General features: G+C 43.7%; 1 protein-coding gene across 1 annotated transcript; it reads right to left on the bottom strand.

Moving 5' to 3' along the window:
* Positions 1-13,672: 13,672 nt before the first annotated feature.
* LOC104156462 (chromosome unknown open reading frame, human C6orf57) lies at positions 13,673-17,943 on the bottom strand. The gene is given in 4 exon segments (XM_009697494.1): positions 13,673-13,782; positions 16,482-16,634; positions 17,887-17,910; positions 17,913-17,943. Coding segments are annotated over 4 exon segments (318 nt in total).
* Positions 17,944-18,615: the final 672 nt, after the last annotated feature.

Below are 18,615 nucleotides of genomic sequence, written 5' to 3'. Positions count from 1 at the left end.
TTGGCCAAGTCTATAGATAGTTCCCCCATCTAGAAGATGAAGATAATGTACTGGTCTCCTTTTGAAGTGCTATCGCATTTATAGAGGTGACGTGCTGCTAAAGAACATTTTATTATCAAGTCCTGCATCCCTGGTGCTGGGATTAAAGCAAAGGCATTTGCCTTGTGCTCATTTGTTCTTTCTGAAATACTTCTCCACTTTGTATTTTTTTCAGCAGATGGCATGGATTTTGAGGTTCAAGGAAACACTTGCTTCCTGCACTTGAGAGCAGCTCTCTCACTTTGCTGACCCTTTACGGCATCAAGCTGCCTCAGGTACAGGAGAGTTTCTGGCATGACTCATCCTGGAATTGCAGCTCCCAAGAATGTGCATCAGGGGAGCAGAACTGGAAGGTAAGCACGTTTTCCCACTTCTGATCCCATTTCTGGCTGAGACTAAAATACCCCATGAGTCTTAGATTCCGTATCTCTTCAGTTGAAGACTAGTACTCTTCATGTACCTAATTCACAAACCAGTTTGGGGGCATTAGAAGACAGCCTGATGCATTTTTCCAGATCACTTTGTCCATGAGAAATACTACAAGAGCCATCAGTATGAGAAACGGCAGATGAGAGAAAAATGCTGCTACTGCCTGATGATGCGCGGACAGTTTGGCCAGCTCAGGCAGGGGATCTACGGCAAGGGGCTTCGTGCATCCCCAGTGCCCTGAGGTCAGTATCTGGGAGGAGGCTGCAGGACTCTGGGCTACAGCTAAAGCCAGCCTACAGCCAGCAATATTTCATGAAGTTTGAGAACTTCTTGCGCCTCAGAAAAGCAGAGTGAAGCTTGTAGAGCCTGTCTCCTGCTGAGAGGTGACCAGTTGATGGGTACCAGTTGGGCTTGAAAATGCACGCACTGGATGCTCTATGTGCCTTGCTTTAGCTGTGGAGCTTACATATGTGGAGGTACAGTCTCCTGTTTGAGTCCTAAAGCTAATGTCTTTCATCTGTGGTCAGAACCAAAAGGTCACATTTTCTGCTATGGAAAAGCCCTTTAGTAAACTAGAAATAGAGAACAATTTTTTTAAAGTGTTTTTACTTTTATTAATACAAATGTGGATGAAGGAAAACATTTAAAAATATATGAGATTAAATATACATTGTTGGTAGAATCTGAAGCTTTATTATCACTGAATGATTGCTGTGAGGAGTCCTACTCTTTTCCTTTAAATTTTCAAAGATAAACAACTTCCATAGATGCAATTTATTTAAATCGGACTTTTAGCATAAACACTATGAAAAACTATTGGCTGTTACTCGAAAAGCAAAGAACTTGATAGTAAATTGAAATTAAGAAGAAAGGGATTTCTCCTCCTTCAACCTGATTTTCATGTTAATGAAACCCTGACAAAAAAAAAGACATCTCCATGAAGGGTAAAAACTGAGAAAAACCTCTGAGTGTTACAGAAAAGAACCACTTTAAAGTGGTTAAAAGAGCCTAAGGTGTTGCACGAGCACTGATAAGTTTGCTCCTTCCAAGAAGTTTTATTCCGGTGAAAGGCAGACACACTAGTTCTGAGGAAGACGCGTAAGAACGGACAAAGTACCCCCACACTACAGGCAGTCTGAAGGTGAAACTCCTGGTTTAGTGTGCTCATATCAGGGGTGTAGCTGATGTTTCCAAGAGGTCACTTGCCTGAGGACAGTATGCGTTTGTTTGCACCTCAGTCTAACTGATCGATGCAGCTTATCGGTCTCCTCCCGCCTCTCTCTCCTCTGTGGCCTTTAGTGGAGCCCCGGTACGTTGCTTTTTCTGACAGGTGCCCCTGGGCTGTATGAACTGGCCTGCAGGCACTGGCTGCTGGGGAGTCGGAAACAGGCTCTTCCCTGCACAAACAGGCTGACCTTCGCCTGGCTGAACAGCGTTATCTCAGATTTTGTTCAGATGTCTCCGGTTGTGCAAACCGTTGTTGATGTTTATGTCATCCTGGCCAGGGTGCTTGTGTTCATCGTTGATTCTCTTCCTCTACTTCAGCTTGCATTGACTTGTATGTGCAATTAAAAAAATCCTTTTGTCTTACTGTAAGGGTTTAGATCAATAATTTCTCCAAAATCCTGCTGATACCTCTTTTTCTTTGAAGGAGAGGACAGACAGGTTAATGTAACAATGAACCCACAGCAACAGCGTCAGCAGCCTGGAGAGCAGAATGGGACCCCAGCTCCAATGCTTTCTCAGGCTGCACACAGCAGCCACATTTTTCTGCCTTTAAAAATATCTCAGATTGGTGTCCAAGAGTATTAATACCTGCACACTTCTTCAGAGAGGTAAACTATGTGAATATTGCGTTTGAGTTGATTCTTACTCAAGAAGTAAGGGGTATGTGTGCAAGTATATTTTCAAAGAAATTTTTAATTACTATTGTCCTCTGCAGACCCGAACTCCAGGCAGTAACTGGCATTCCCCACCATCAGCCAACTACAGTAAATTCATTCACATGCACAATCTTCATTGTTCTTGCACTCTTCCTTGTTTTTCTTGTTCCTAAACACGCTTCAGCCATGAATGACGTGGTTTAGTTCATATGACACAGCCCTCTGAGCGCTGTTGACCACAAACTGAGAGAACACCATTTACTGAGTATTAGGCTCTACGTATTTTCCAAATTCTTCCCGTTGTTTACTGATGATGCAAAGGAAGCATTTTGTGCCAGTTCTGTGACCGTGGCAGAAGAGCAGTACAGCCCGCAAGGAGAAGAGCAAACACCACGAGGTACAGAAGCTGCACAAGGACGAGAAGAGTAACAACTATGGTCTGTATTTGCCCAGGAATTGTTTTTTAATGTCAGGGATACAGCAAACCGTGCAGACGTGGGGAGAAACCAAGAATGACGTAGTTCACACACCTCTTGTTTTGGCACATGCAATTAGAGGGCGGGATACAGGTCATGGAAATTAGACGCTGTTCATATTACAATTTCAGGTGGAAACGAAAGTCATAAAAATAACATATATGAATAGATTGAACACCATACGAATAGGCAAAAGCAAGTGTAAATTTTGAAAACAGAACTAAGCAAAAGCCTGATATACTTAGATTTCTCCACTGAGAAATACAACTGCATCTGACAGCATTTCAAATTTTCTTCTCCCATTACTCTAAAAGCATAATGACACTGTTCTTACAAATGAGAAATACTCAACATGTCTTCTTGTGGCTTCGGCTGAATATTTGCAATGAGGAAAAAAAAAATCTCTATTCACATTGGATTCAGTCACACATACATTAAAGTCAGTAGAAATGTTACCGTTGATCAGATATCTAGTATCTTAAATTTATTCTCTATATTACTTACTTTAATGATGTTTATCTTTTTGTTGATTGTCTTTTTTCACTTGGGAAACACTAGAAGCCCTCTTGACTAATTAAAGCATTTAAAAAATCAACTATAAGAAACATTTCCAAAGGAGAAGCTGACCAAATTCCCCTTAAATTGTTTCCAAAGCTAATTTACACCTTTCCATCTTAGTGCTGTCTCTTGCCAGTTTATTTTGTGTACGAGACATAGGACCGCTTGAGAAACATGGAGCCAGAAAGAGAACTGTACTGAAAAACTACATAGGCTTAAAAGCTGAACTGTAAGACCATGGTAAGAGATAACGGAAGACTGAAAATTGTCCCACCGTCGTTCCCTGGGGACTGCTACCAAAGCGCTGGGTGACATCTCTGTCCGATGGCGGATACTGGCCTAGCTGGACTTTGGGTATAGCTCCAGCAGATACTATCAGTTCTTTTACAGTTTGGTGCGTCCCATCAGGATTCCTCTTTCACGACCGCAAAAAACATGCATTTGCTGAACAACTTCTCAGCAGTGGAGATGGGACATTGGTATTTGCTTTTTACACCAGTCCTGATCTGCCTGTAACATTTTCAGTTTTCAAAATGATATAAAAAATTTATAAACTAACCAAAATCCAGAAGAAACACTATTAGCTGTAGCTTTACTACATAAAATATTTTATTATAATTGTTATCCATCAAGTTTTGATGCATTGTGAAATGGTTTCATGAAGTGCCAACCTCCCACACAGGGATGAAATCTGCAAACATTTCTGTACTGGGGGGCGGGGGGTGGGGGGAGGAAGTGAATAAGGATATGCAAATGTATGTAGATATTCATGTTCTAGAAATGGTTACAATTTTCATTTTCAGCTCTGCGTGGGAGGCTGTTATTGAAATAATTTCCTTCCATGGAGAGGAACAACATATGCATTTTGTCTTGCCGAAGACGACCAGAGGGGAGAACCACACGCCTAGTACTCGCCAGGAAATCCTCAGAGTCCAGACTGCAACCTGTGCGGTGGCCGAGAGCACTGGCGTAGGTCAGAGGACAGCCCGGGCTTAGCGGCCTCCAGAGCCCCTCTGCCCCCGGGGAGGACAACACTGGGATGCCGGTAAGCGAGACTAGCTTATCCTGGATCCGCATGGGATAGCGGGAAGGCACAGTGACTCGTACGCTCTGCAGCTGCCTGGCTTTGCCTAGCCCATAGCCAAGGAATGGGGGAAGAGAGCTGAAAGTATTGGGAGCGAGGCGAGAGGAAAGGATGACGCATTTGGGGTTGGATGCAGGACAGAGGATGCGCGAGAGGGGGCTGTGACATTTAGCGATATGCTAGGTCGTACTGTGCGTTTCTTACTGTTCGTGGGAAACGAAGTTGACTGGCTTCCCACAGAACTTGTTCTCGATGTCTGCCGCCCGTGGCGCGCCGCAGTGCGTTCTATTGCTCATGTACAAAGTAAAAATAACGCCTGCGTGCCAGTCAATGGCAACAAATTTCCAAGGCATCAGTGGCCAGGCTGCAGTGCACCGAGCCCTTCCCAGAATCCCCAGCAAATCCAGGCCTTTTGTCCTTGAGTCTAGCAAAGCAGTATATTCATGCTAAAACTGGCTCCGATAAGGCAACGACCTCAGAGACAGCCGAAGTTTAAAAAAACAAACAAGAAGACACAGCCAATAACACAGGCTTGGGAAAACAGTGTCCAGGAACAGTAGGAAATCCAGACCACTTCTGAAGGTTTATGAGTATGCGCCCGGCTGTTGACATACAGCGGTTGGAAAGGGTTCTGTGGACTACAAAGTCTAATTTGGGCTGTTATTCCCAAATTAGGTTGTATGAGGATTTCCTACAGACCAGGCAGCCTAAAATGTTAGAGGGGTTTCTTGCCAAATTTCCCCATCCCCACTCATCATCTCATTCCGTACCTTACCACTCCTCTCCCGGCAATCAGCAGATGATGAAGCAAGCTCCATGCATTACTTTTCTCCCAAAGACCAGGAGCAACCGTTCTTTCCTCTGCTCAGGGATAACAAACTGACGTTATGTTTTCCAGTGCCGCTGTGGTCTAAAATAACACCAGCACCATCATTAATGCTGCTCTGCCATCAGTCCTCCCTTTGAATGCAATCTGAAAGGACATAACCCTTTTTTGTTCCCATAAACTGAAAGAAAAAACACATCCACTGCTGTGACAGAGAAAATCCTGGGATCATGTCAAAGCAGAGATGGAAGAGCACAAAAAAGAGGCAAGAATTGAAACTTTCATTACAGTATAGAATAAACGAGTAGATTTTCCATTTTTGTTTGATGACCAGACTTGAAAGGTACGCAGCGCTGTAGGTCAGGACCATTCTTCTTGGCGAGGGAGAAGCGCTCACCTCCACATGCTGCCAGTGCAAGGGCTCAGAGCATTTCAGGCCAAAGGGGGTGCAGGAAGAGGGCCCTGCTGAGGACTTCCTTGCTCAGCTGGGGTTTTTCTGAACTGCAGGAGTCCCTGCCAGCACGGGACTGCAGGACTTGCTGCAACAAGGAAAAGGCTAGGAGAAAAGGTCAGTTAGATGCTACAGTGACCTTGCCATTCAGCAATGGAAGGGCGGGCTCCAGAAAGCGAGATCCGTCTGCTGCGATTCAGGGTCCAGCCCCTGCAGCAGTTTAGGCCAGGCCTGGTGTCAGTTTGGGTGGGGAAGCCTACTTCTGCCTCCTCTCCCCTCCCTGCCTGCAGCCAACGTCTGCTGGCACAGCTCAGCCCGTCCGCTGCTGAAAGGGCTTGCGAAGCTCTGCGCTGTGCACACCGGGCAGGCAGCTGCGGTGCTCCCACAGCACTCCCTGGGGGACTGGTGGTGACCCCCTCCTGGGCACCCACCTCTCCCTCCGCAGGTCCCTGTCTGCCCTGGCACTACTAAGCTGCCACTGGTGGCAACAATCAAAAAATTCTTTTTCTCTTCAGCCCAAAGTATAGGAGGCTCTGGGCCAGAAAACAGACAAAATGAGGCATTTTAAGACAGAAGTATTGCAATATACAACAACTGGTTAGTAATATACACACAGAGGGTTACCTCAGATAGGTATCCTCTTGTCCTATTGCTCATTACTCGGGAGAAGAGACCAACTCCCACCTGGCTACACCCTCCTGTCAGGTCGTTGTAGAGAGCGATCAGGTCTCCCCTCAGCCTCCTCTTCTCCAGACCAAATCCCCCCAGCTCCCTCAGCCGCTCCCCATCAGACTTGTGCTCCAGACCCTTCACCACCTTTGTGGCCCTAAAACGCTCCTAATGCTCATTCTCCTCCCTTATTTTCAATAATACGGGGAAATTAAATATTTTTCCTCCCTTGCATCCCTGTAGTGTTATGCTTTCTGGCTTCCCACAAAGCGTCACAGTCGCTGTGCAAATCCTGCTTAGAGCACTCCATTTTTCCTCCTCACACAGGCTTTGTGGAGCACAGCAGGTCTCTGACAAGGCCGGTATTATCCACACTTCGCTACAAATGGTTTCAGAGGGGGGACCATCTGGTCACCAGCTGCCCAAACGCGCCTTTGCCTGCCCTCCTGCACCTGTGCAGTGTGTAATTCAGCCTTTCTCTGCCAGCTGCCCTCAGCCAGGGGAACGAGAGGAGCAGCACACCTCCCGAAACAGCAGCGGGTACAGGCACCTCTTGGAGATCCCTCTCCTTAAGGAGGACTAAATCCCAGCTTACCTTCAAAATGGAGGCGAGGTATAGGACCCGAAGGTAACCGCCTGGCTCGGAGATCAGCCTCGCGCTATTACAAGCAACTGCATCGGTGCTCACATGGAAAGGTCAGGTCCTGCATCTGAGCTGACATCACGCATAGCGGGCATGTGCATCACTGATGATGTCACTGTGTTCTGGGAAGCCCATTTACCCAAATTCTGTGCCATTTAAGAGATGTTTCTGCCCACAGTCACTCACAGGTCAGCCAACAACGTACCTGCCAGTCAGATCTGTACCACCTTGCCACAGGATTTCTCTGTGCAAACTGAGACCATCGACCTGTAAAAATCACCCAAATGACTCATTTTGGGACTGCCCTGACACCCTCGTGTGTCCGTACTGGACAGACTGGGGCACAACCACGTACTCTGAAAAACGTTTAATAACGTAACTGTAACAGCTAAGTCACCTTCAACAATGCCCAATTAAAGGAGGCCTTAAATGAGTTTGGGTTTATGTGAAACACTTTCAGGGAGACTGGTGCTACTTGTTAGAGGCACCTCTGTCTCCCTCGCTGCATCCTTCACTTCCCACAAGAGCTACATTTTACTAGTATAATGAACCTGAACGTGAGAGCCAGATGCAACTTGGAGTTCCAGTTCACAGGGATTATCCTTTTTTATTTGACCCTCAACAAGATCTTCACATACAAAATACAAATTATCAAAAGATTTCCTTCAGAGAAAGGAGGGAGAAACAACTGCGATTTGTGATTAATTTTGTGAAGTAGCTTGTTACTACTCTAAGGGTATCTATCAAAAAATGGCTTCAAGGATGGCAAAAAATGAAAGCAGGATGAAGTAACATGGAATTTAGTAATAGAAGAGCTGTAGCCATCATTACCAGGCAGAAAAAATGACATCACCATATACAGGGAGAATGAAGCAATATACCTGCCAGACCAATCAGTTACCTGTCATTATACTGCAGTCCTATCTCAAGAAAAACATCTGGGAAAAAAAAAATCCGTCTAAAGATGATGCATACATACTGTAGAAATCGCAAGTCAAAGCCCTGGGGTAAAAAACCAGGTTAAAAGCAGGGTGTTCCCTGAGCTAAGCAACATTCTAGGAGATGGTGAAACTTCCCCCAGCTTCCAAATGGCAAATGGAAACACATCATCCTTTGTTCTTTAACCTCTCACAAGGGAGTCACACAGACGAAGGGGTTGCTGAGAAAACATGTTAATTTTTTTCTAGTCTGCCAGTTTTATCTTGGTATAGGCTCCCTCTCTTTCAGCAGCACATCGGATGGAGACAGCTGAGTTGTTAGTTTGATGCACTTCATCCTTTCCTTATTAGGGAAAAAAAACCCTCACAAATTCCTAGCTTTGAGATACTTGCTGTCTCTGGGCTATGAATACATCCAGTGTTACCCTCCTGGCTCTATCATGCTTTAGGCATTTGTTTGGGAGGTAGATAGGCAGAAGGAATGTAAAGTCTTCGCTTCAGCCTTCTTCCTCTTCATTTTAAGGGAAGCAAACTCCCAGTTACAAGGTGCCCAACAGCTGGCCCTGCACGTCCCCCTCCCTGCCAGCGGCGTTTGGGAAGGGCACAGGCAGCAAAAGCCTTGCAGGTCCCCTCGCCTGGCTGCAGCCCTCCCTCAGAGAAGGGAGCGAGCGGATCACACCTCCTGCTCACCGACACCGGGGCTTCTCTGCCCTCACCACCACGCAGCCGACATCCCTCTCACGGCACCTCGCCGAGAACAGCTATTTCGGCAGCCTTTAAAGTTCATGGAGAGGACACGCTTAGAACTTCCTCCCATTCGCCATCGGTAATGAAGAATTCATCTCCCCGTACTAAGACGGACTACTTTTTAGAGGCATCTCCCTGCGCTGCAACTAATTACAAAGCAAGCACAGATGGCGAGATAAAGTCACTTTGCTTTAAACAGCCGATTAGGAGAGTCTCAGTGTAAATAATAGTTCAGTATCTGGCTTCTAGAGCTAACCTGACCACCAGTTCACTTCATAGCTCACCTCATGTGTCAGAGACTAACATTTGAAAATGACAACTGTGTTTCCACAGCCAGGTATGTCAGCTTTATTATAAATTAATTTGTTAAGGACCTTACAGAGCTGCTTTGAACATTCTCATCCCCAAAATGGCAACATTAAAATATGCTGGTTTTTACAGGCCCACCACTATAGCTGACTGGGAAACTTAATGCCTGGAAAATGCACGTCAAAGTCTTACTGCTGTAAGCTTTTAATTGGCACTTCTGATGTTTGAGGGAAAAAATAATAAATCCGTTCTCACAGTAGAAAAATGCAGAGAGATGCTGAATATTTCTGTAGAAAATATATATGGTCAAAGTAATGCATCAGCTTGGGTTCCAAAGGATGGGAGGCCAATATCTGTGCTGCCCCATGACTTTAGAAGCCAGTGAGAAACTTCAACCTGTTCTGAAAAGGTGGCAAGGAGAGAAGAGTTTACAAGGTAATTTAAGTTCTTGCAAGCTCCATGAGAATCAGGGGCTGGGAAGGAGGTCCAAATAATGCCCCGGGGGAGGAAAAGATGGGCAGAAAGATGCCCCGTCTCTTGCTTGGGGGACATAATGTCAATCATCAAGGGAACTCGAGAAAGACACTGGATCTACAGGAGTTGTAACACATTCAGAGGAAACAGAACTTCCTTAGTTCTGCTCTTCACAGCACTCCTGTTCAAGAGAGCTCTTTTTGCAGGATTTGCCCAAACCTAATTTTATAATTATGACTCCATTTCTACTGTGCCACCCCTTCTCCAACACAAGTCCTTGGGCAGATGACGGATGACCACCCTCTACCACTGGTTACGAAGATGTACGGGGGAGCACAGCCGTATCGACCCTGGAACGCAGACTGCACAGCTCAGCCGCTCCGATGTGAAACACCAACCACCAGCTGAGCAAAGGTATTTTCATATCGCCTGTTGCAACAGCATGAAAGTGGCCACAAATTTCCATGGTTTGGATCACCATCAGCACACAGAAATGCATCTCAAATCATTTCCTTATGCTTTGATATGCTTGATGCTATGTGACTGACTGATGAACAATTACAAAACCCACAGAACTTCCCAATCCTCTTCTCTTACAAGAAACTTTTACACTTTATATATTTTATAATAAATTGCAGACCAATTCCTTCAAACAATAAAGGCTTCATAATTTTAATAATGTACCTATGTACTATTTAATAAGGCATCTATGCAAAATAGCAGAAACAAATTTGACTTCAAAAGAGAAAACCTACTGCAGAAACGCAACACACAGCTTTTTAGTAAAGAAAACAAAACAGAGCAGCAAGCATCCTCCAGTACTAGAAGAATTTGCTTACATAGGCAGAACAATCTTCCTTTGTCTCCCAGAAATTTGACAGAAAATGGATACAACCCCTGCTGCTTTACACTGTTATACCAACAAAAAGAGCTACATACAGAGATTCAATCATTCATTCATTCAATTATGATAAAAACATACCTGTGGCTAATCTAATGGCTAATGCCACAAGCCATCACTTTACCCCAACGCTGTATCCCAGTGAATTGCTAATACTAATTATCTGGGAAGAGCAGGAAGACAGCACTGAAAAAGTGCTGAAGTGCTTCTTTCGTAACTTCAGACATTGCAAGAAAACAAACCAGAAATGATCGTTTATGCCCTACGGTATCATTGTTATCAGTTGTTGCATTCAAACCACGATTGGTTTTGACAGGTACCACAAATGATTTTGCAGCGCCACAGGATATTTTGGTCTTAATTATTACCAGAGCCCAGGACTCCTCGTTTTGGTAAATGCCAGATTGCCAGACCACACAAACAGGCCCCTTGGCAGCTCCTCTTTGGCTGTTATGTGTGATTTTGCCCAAATGCTCACTTTCTTACCTCTTACCGACACATTCCCTAACCGAATGCGTGGTGGTTACTGGCACTGGCCTGGGAGGTGGTAAAAAGGGCCCGAAGCTCCTCAAGACGGAAGTGGTATCTTCTCTTTCCAGAGTGCCAACTCCTCAACAGCTGTTCACAACGCTGGTTAGCAAGAGCCTTTTTATTTTTTGAAAGCAAGCAAAATCCTTGCCTTGGTGAGGCACTCTGTCCCGTTGGTACAGGCAGCGCTCTCGGACGTATCTTCCCCATCCAGGTGCTCCACGGACACGGGCAGGGAGTGCCTGGGACCTGCCTGAGCTCGAGCAGCAGCAGCCAGCACCGGCATGACAGCAGTGGCCCAGACAGCACTCGGGTCAGCCCTGCGTCACGACGCAGGGGGAGACCGAAGGTAACTACCTGAAACATAAAGAAAACCAGGAAAAGTGAGACCGGTTCTTTCCATGCTACATCAAGAAGGAGCAATTCTGCATGCAGGGAGGCCTGCAGCTGCAGTCGACGCTGAAGGTAGGCATTAGAATTGAAAATGGGGAATGCCAAGAAGTGGAACTAGATAAACGGTCATGGCGCATGTGCTGGGAAGGGTAAAACCTGGTAAGAGGAGATAATGAACTCATGCAACAATCCATGGTAAGGAGAATGAGATTTACAATTCAAAAATAAAATAACTGTGGTAGTGTTGCTGCCTCTTCGCTAATTAAGATGTAGAGTCTATTAATAATGATGCAGAAAAGGCAGTTGTTTTCAATTAAAATGTCTTCCTATTTGAAAAGGTAGGGTATTGTGTGATAAAGTATTTTCTAACCCACTAGCAACTGAAGGGGCAAAGCATTACCAGATATAAGTATTTTAATAAACAGCGTATATTAAAGTTTCAGGATAGCTGACCCAGTGTATCTTTAGGTAACTGAAAATGTCAATAGATTTTGGGAAAACATAACTGTCGCACTACAGAATGGAAACTAGAATGAATTGGGTAAAAGTACAGACCAATTTTCCAATATCCAAACTACGCTGCAGAATTTAAATTTATAGACTATTAAAGGTTCCAAATGTAATTACCAGTAGCAAACACCTTTTATGAAAAACAGGCTTTAGTAAACCTCCTTTTGCTGTTCAGTGAGGTATTTGGTTGATAAACCTAACTGAACAGTCCTAATACTTTTGTAGGGCACTGCTGCAGCGAGTCAAACATCTTAACTCACAACTAGCACGATACAACATCAATAAAATATGCACTGGGTACACAAACCGGCAGATTTCAATGAGGAGCTTCTCCACTGGCTGCAGTTGAGCAAGTTTTAGGGAGGTTGTACAGATTTGTGAGAGGACTAACACACTTTTAACGCTCTAATAAAATCATGCAAAAGGCAAAGCTAGGCAAAGCCATGCACTCTTACACAGAGCCAGAGTAATGCAAAACAACAGAAACCATGCGGTAAAGCTGACTTTCACTTAGGTACAACCTGCTTTGGCATTGCAAAAGGTAAAACCACCCGTACAGGAAACAGAAACGTAGGCCATAAAACAGGAGATTGGCCTGGGCTCTCCCAGAAACTTTAATTCCGTTTTAATGCCCACCGTGGTGCTGTCGCAAAAGCAGGTAATAGAATTGTGAATATGTAAGCTGGAGCATGTAGAGTAAAAGAGGTTAAAAAAAAATCAGCAAAACACCAGGAAGAAAACAGGAAGGGATGAAGAAAACATTTACAGTTTAAGACTAGAGAAGATCCGTTTGTTTAGACTATCAAAAAGAACTGGCACAGAAATAAACAGAGCATATGTTCACACGTTTTAATAATGACAGCCTATTCTTATTAATAAGCACCCACACAAGTGGTAGATTTGCACTCCACTACAGTATTTACAACTAGGCAAATTCTTGAATGAGGAACTGAGCTCAGTCTGACTGAAAGATATTTAGTTCAATGCCAGATAACTTAGTTTTAAGACCTGGAATATTAGATCAGCTCACGTAATTAGTCCCCTTGGACTCTAAGGTGTCAGAAAGTAATGTTATTTTTCCCCAAGCAGCGTTTAGCCAGTTTTCAAACAGGCATCTCCATTTATCAGCGACAAGATAATGCAAGCAGCACATAATGAGCTACGTTATAAAGAACAGTATTCTAAACGTGCCCATAGAGCACCCCTACGCTGCTACTTGCAGTCATCAGCTGACCCTCTTGGAATTCAGCCGCCATTTCCATCACGCCATTTGCAGTCTGAGTTGAGATAAAACGGAGTTTCCGTCCCCTCTCCACAACCAGGGAAGAAGGCCCAGCCCACTCTAACGGCGACACAGGGGATGGTTCTTGATTAAGGGCGCTTTTACCAATGACCCACCGTGCCAAACACCACGATCAGCTCAGTACAGATCTCCTCGGAGCTGGCTGTACTTTTGATGAACACTATCCAGGTTCACAAACTGCAAAGCTCTGTCAGCACTTTTAAGACACTACATAAATGTTTAAATACATGAAGAAAGCCCTTATACATCTCAGTAAGATCCCGACCACCAATTTCACATCGCTATAGTTGCATAGTGTAAACAGCTTTAAAGACCGGGTGTACACTGAGCAAGTAACAGCTCCCAAATTTGAGTTGCAGCATCACGTTTATTTACAGAACATCTCGCAGGAAATTCATCACAAGCAGACAGAAACAAGAAGCTTTACAACAAATCCATGTGAGATTTTTCTGTACATTCTATTTTTCAACAACAAGAAATATATTATTAGCAATACAGACACATTTACACATTAAAAATCTATACAACGTCCTTTTCTCTCCCAGTCTCCGAAACGTGTAGGTTCAGGGCCTTTAGGTCCACCCCTCTCTTTTGTAGCAGGATTGATTCCATCAGGGAATTCTAAAATGACAGGGAAAGGTCATTAAAATGCCTGTAACGTTGGCAAATATAAAGATGGCACCATCTATGATGTTTGCCTCTTAGTTTCATTTTCAAATACAAAATCAATTCTCTCTTGTTTTTAAAGGCAACCTTGAGTACAACATTTCCCAGCGTCATACAAAACTAATTTCAGAGAGTTTTTTGACTACAGTCAGCAATATATATGACCATATTCAGTGATGCAAAGAAAAAAGAAACTCAATGTCCAAAGGCACTGAAGCACCAGTTTCTCTTGAATTCACAGCAAGAACTCGTGCCAGTCAGCCATGCTGTACGTATGTTCCCTACATCTGAAACACCAGGTCACTTTCTGTGTTTGTTTAGGTCTCTAATTTTAAGCACTCAGGTTTCAATTTTAGCTTGAATTTTAGCAAAGATTCTATTATTCTCGTATTTAAAACACCATGTTTTCATGGATGCTGGTATGTTTTTCAAGAAATAGCATGTTGATATTCATCACCACCAGACTAGGTATCAGAGTCACAGGAGGTACTGTAAAATCCTGAATAGCTAAAATTAGACTTTTTACCTTCTGACACTTAACCTAAGCTCGCAAAGTCACTGTGATGCCCTTTCACGAGGGCGACGCTTCATAAGTGGGGTGTGAATGGGACTTTCAGATCTCTCTGAGAAGTGATGTGCTGAACTTATGCACTAGCAGTGCTGCTTCTACTCCGAGCACCCTACTAGCTTGTGCCACCTACTCGACCACCATGGAGCTTTCTGCACCTCACAATCAACATCCTTATGCTACTCAGTGCTCCCTTACTCAGGGCTGTCTCTTAAGAGTAATAACTCAGGCCATCCATACTGCACAACGGCCATCGCACCAGGCACTGCCAAGCCATGAAGTACTTTTTGGCACAGCACCATCCTAGGCTGAGTGTTTTCTCATCCTGCACCAGGGTGCAGGTATCCCTGAATCTCACTGCCCCCCACACAGCCCCTCACAACACTGATTCTCCAGAGCCTTCCATATATACCCAGAACTTGGGGCTCCCTTGGTCATATCCCTAACCCAGCCCTGGTGGGCAACACAAGCAATGAGGAACAGGGTTGACAATGAGAAAAGACAACAACAGAAACCCTGGAGAGCAGAGAAAAAGGTCAGTGATGGAGGGAGACTCACGTACTGACAGGCTATACAGGATGATGTATTAGTATGCCTCTGTAAAAACTGATGCAGACCACGACAGGAAATGTCAGCATTGGAGCACCTCTGGCAGTACAAGGAGCGCAAATGCATCTAATATTATTTTGTAGATCTCATCATCCCAATATCCAAGCACTGCTGATGTGCTGACAGTGGAAGCAGAAGCTCAAAAGATTTCTCCATGACTGCTACACAGTAGTGGGAATTCAAACACCCAGCTTGAGCTCTTAATGGTTTTTTTTCCTAATAACACAATGGGCAGTCAGCATTCTAACAACCTATTGCTGGTGTTACATGTGAAAAACATACAGGTACAACTGCATTTAAAGCCAAAATAAACCTCGAGTCTTGCTCTAAACCTAGAACACCTAAGCAAAAAGCAAAAGATAATAACTATGCATTTATTTTAAATGAAGCAGTGATGGCATTTATTTTCATAGGAATATGAGGACAAGAATTAAATAGCTGCTTATACAGTAACTCCAACTCTGAGTCAGTTCTCAAGTGAGTCACAATCTGAAATTGCTTGCAACCATTTCAGAGATGATACTGTAATTTTTCGGTCATTTTGTCATCTGGATACTTATAGTAATTAAAAAAGCTTGTCCTAGAAACCTCAAAATAGATAAACACGGGTTATCACTGCTGGTAAACAGTAGCAGAACATCACACTACGGTGAATGAGATAAAGCCTGACTAGCACTTTTAGTTAAGGGAAGATGGCTAATTAAAAATAAGGAAGAAAGAGATTCTGTCTTCCTCCTGCCTGATAAAAGAAGCGCATGTTTCTAGCGACTTCAGCAGCAATGTATCTGTGCCTCAATCTTGCCAGTTCTGCAAATGCAGCCCCACTAAGGTCACTGGAACGCAACAGGAACAGCAGCCCATTAGGTCTCCCTGGACCCCACTGAGCAGCTCAGTAAACTCAGTACCTGTTGTTGCTTTTCAAAACACTACCTGCAAGACTGAGAGAAAGACTAACCACGAAATGCAGCACAAATCAGAAATCTTTTATGGACTAAGGAACAGAACAGGCTTTTTGAATTACAAAAAGTAGCGGGTGCCCTCAGGAGTTCACCACCACCATTTATAGCTGTGCTGTAATAGACCCAATACCATCTCCACTTCTCAGAAGGATGCGAGAGTTTACGGCAGAAGGCACCTTTGGCAGACATCTGGCCACAACCCTGCTCAAAGCAAGGCTGGTATTGGGTCAGGACACGCAGGCAAATCCGAGTACCTCCAAGAGGAGAGGGATCACAGATTCTCTGGGTGACTCATCACAATGTTTGACCACCCGTGTTCTGAAAGCTTTTTCCCCTCATACACCATTTGCTGCAACTTATGCCCACTGCCCTGCCTCTCCGCTTTTTTCAGAACCATTAAGCTTAGAAAGTGATTCTGAATAACGCTGAATGCCTGCCTCTCTTAAACTGACATCAGCACAACATCTCAGGGTCTTGCCTTTAAAACACTGCTTTCAATTTTGTAAAACATTACTTACTTTCCAAGGGTTCCCTCTCTATACTGGACTCTTCTGGTTCATCAAATCGACCTACTGGTAACTTCGGTTTCTTAAGTGACTGCTTAGCAGGTTCAGATCTTCCTCCTGTCTTAGAGCTGGTGCTCCTCAGAGAGCAGCAAAGCAGTGATGACTCTATCGAACAAAGCGATACATGTACCATAAACATGAGAGTTTAATACTGAGTAGCTCTATGACTGTTCAGAGCACCTCTGAAAAACCCTCACTTCAGAAACTAAGGAGCAGAGAACAGGAAAACAAACTCCAAATATTAAACATTAAACTCACGAACACGTAAGAAATCAGCACAGATAATTATTTTTGGCCCTAGAAACATATGCAGGCAAAACTGTGTTAGTTGTATAACTCAGTTCACACAAACAGTGTATTTTAAACTGCTTGAACTTATCTTCACTGTTATCTTCTTGTATTTTAGACTCTAAATAGTAATTATGCTAGCATAGACCAGTACATTCTGTTTTCCCGGAGAAGTCCTAACCTCCCACAAGAAGCCTGCAGATTCCCAGGTCTTGGCTCATTTCCAGCAGATTTTGAGTCAGAAAAAGCTTCTGCTTTCTCAAAGGAAAGTTTTAAAATAAAACGTTGTTCCCTTCCCAAAAGGTTTTCCAGAATGTTGGTAGAGAATAGTTGGGCTTCCCTTACGATGGTAAAATAATTCAGCTGCTAGTCAAAAGCGGGACAAACTTTGAGCACATTTAAGTTCAATTATATAACTGCATGCAAATGCTTTACTTAAAAGCATAAACTTTTTTCCTTTAAAGTCCTACTAACATTTTTATAATGTAAATGTAAGAGAAAGCCTATTAATATCCATACCTACGGTTCTTTCAGGTAGTATAAAAACAGAGGTGCACAGATATCACAAGTCATAAATAAGCACCTGAAAGAACTATTATTCTTTCTTGCTGAAGAGATCGTATCAGGAAATCTTCTCAGGCAGTGTGGATTTGACTCACCTATACAAACACCAACCAACAATCCACCTGTATTCCCAGAATCAGCATATTCATTCATCTTAAAATACCACAGCCTTAAGACTAAACCCTACAGTCACATAAACTGTATTATGCCTGCCAACTGCTGCCAACACCCTCAAAGGAATGATTTTATTTTTTTTTTTGCTTTAAATATGACATAATGGACTATCAACAGTGAAGGATCTAAACCTTCTGCAAACATTGGATCTTTCTACTCCTGCCAAGCATCTTGTCATTCTTCGGTAAGCTGAAAGAAGCTAGCTAGAAAATTAAATTAAAGCTGATATTCTACCCCAAGTTCAAATAAAACTCAGCTTAAGGTACCGACATGAGACTGATTATCTCAGTCAGCACAGAAGAGGCAAAATCCATTTTCCTATTTGCAATACTTGACATTGTTGACCAAAATGCCTCTTCTTGACAGAGAGATGACAGAAGTTCAACATTAAGTACCTCTAAGAAAGATGTGATGAACAATCAACTTTGTCATTCTACAAACTAATCTTTGAGTCCCTCATCCTTTACAGACAGTCAGAAAGCCATTCAGTTTATTAATTATATAGTTGAATTTGAAAAGAAGTTGAAAATCCCAAGTCTTTAAAGTTGCTGCACAGCCAACATCTGCAATATCCAGTCTTTTCAAGTGGCCCACAGACCGTGATTTATCATAACAAAGCCATTCACACAGTGGGCGCAGGGCACTCATCCGGATGCTCGGGAGAGCAGGAACATTGGCCAAACCTTGCCATGAACCTAATGGCCAAATAGAGTCTAGGAGGGCTCACAAACATAAAACCTAATGGCCAAATAGAGTCTAGGAGGGCTCACAAGCATCATTTTTTTCCCAGCTCTTCTATTAATATATACCATACTGGTCTGTTTCAGGAATATTGTATCAATAGCATCACAGAAATCTCAATTTTTGATGGAGAAGTACGCGGCCTGACCCGCCGAGCAATGTGGGACAGACACTGTTACGCAGGCTACTTTATTTGTCCTCCAGCCTAGGTTTCTCCATGAACAAATCACCTCAATTTCCTCGCAGAAAAGGCACAGACCAGTACCTTCCAAGGGCACAGTAAGTTCCCTTCAGCTAATCTACAAATATTAAACCACGG

The sequence above is a fragment of the Cariama cristata genome, unplaced genomic scaffold (genome assembly GCF_000690535.1).
Source record: "Cariama cristata isolate BGI_N322 unplaced genomic scaffold, ASM69053v1 scaffold24293, whole genome shotgun sequence".
NCBI classification, from domain to species: Eukaryota; Metazoa; Chordata; class Aves; order Cariamiformes; family Cariamidae; genus Cariama; species Cariama cristata.
Note: the sequence above shows the minus strand (reverse complement) of the source record. Positions and strands in the feature narration are given on the sequence as shown.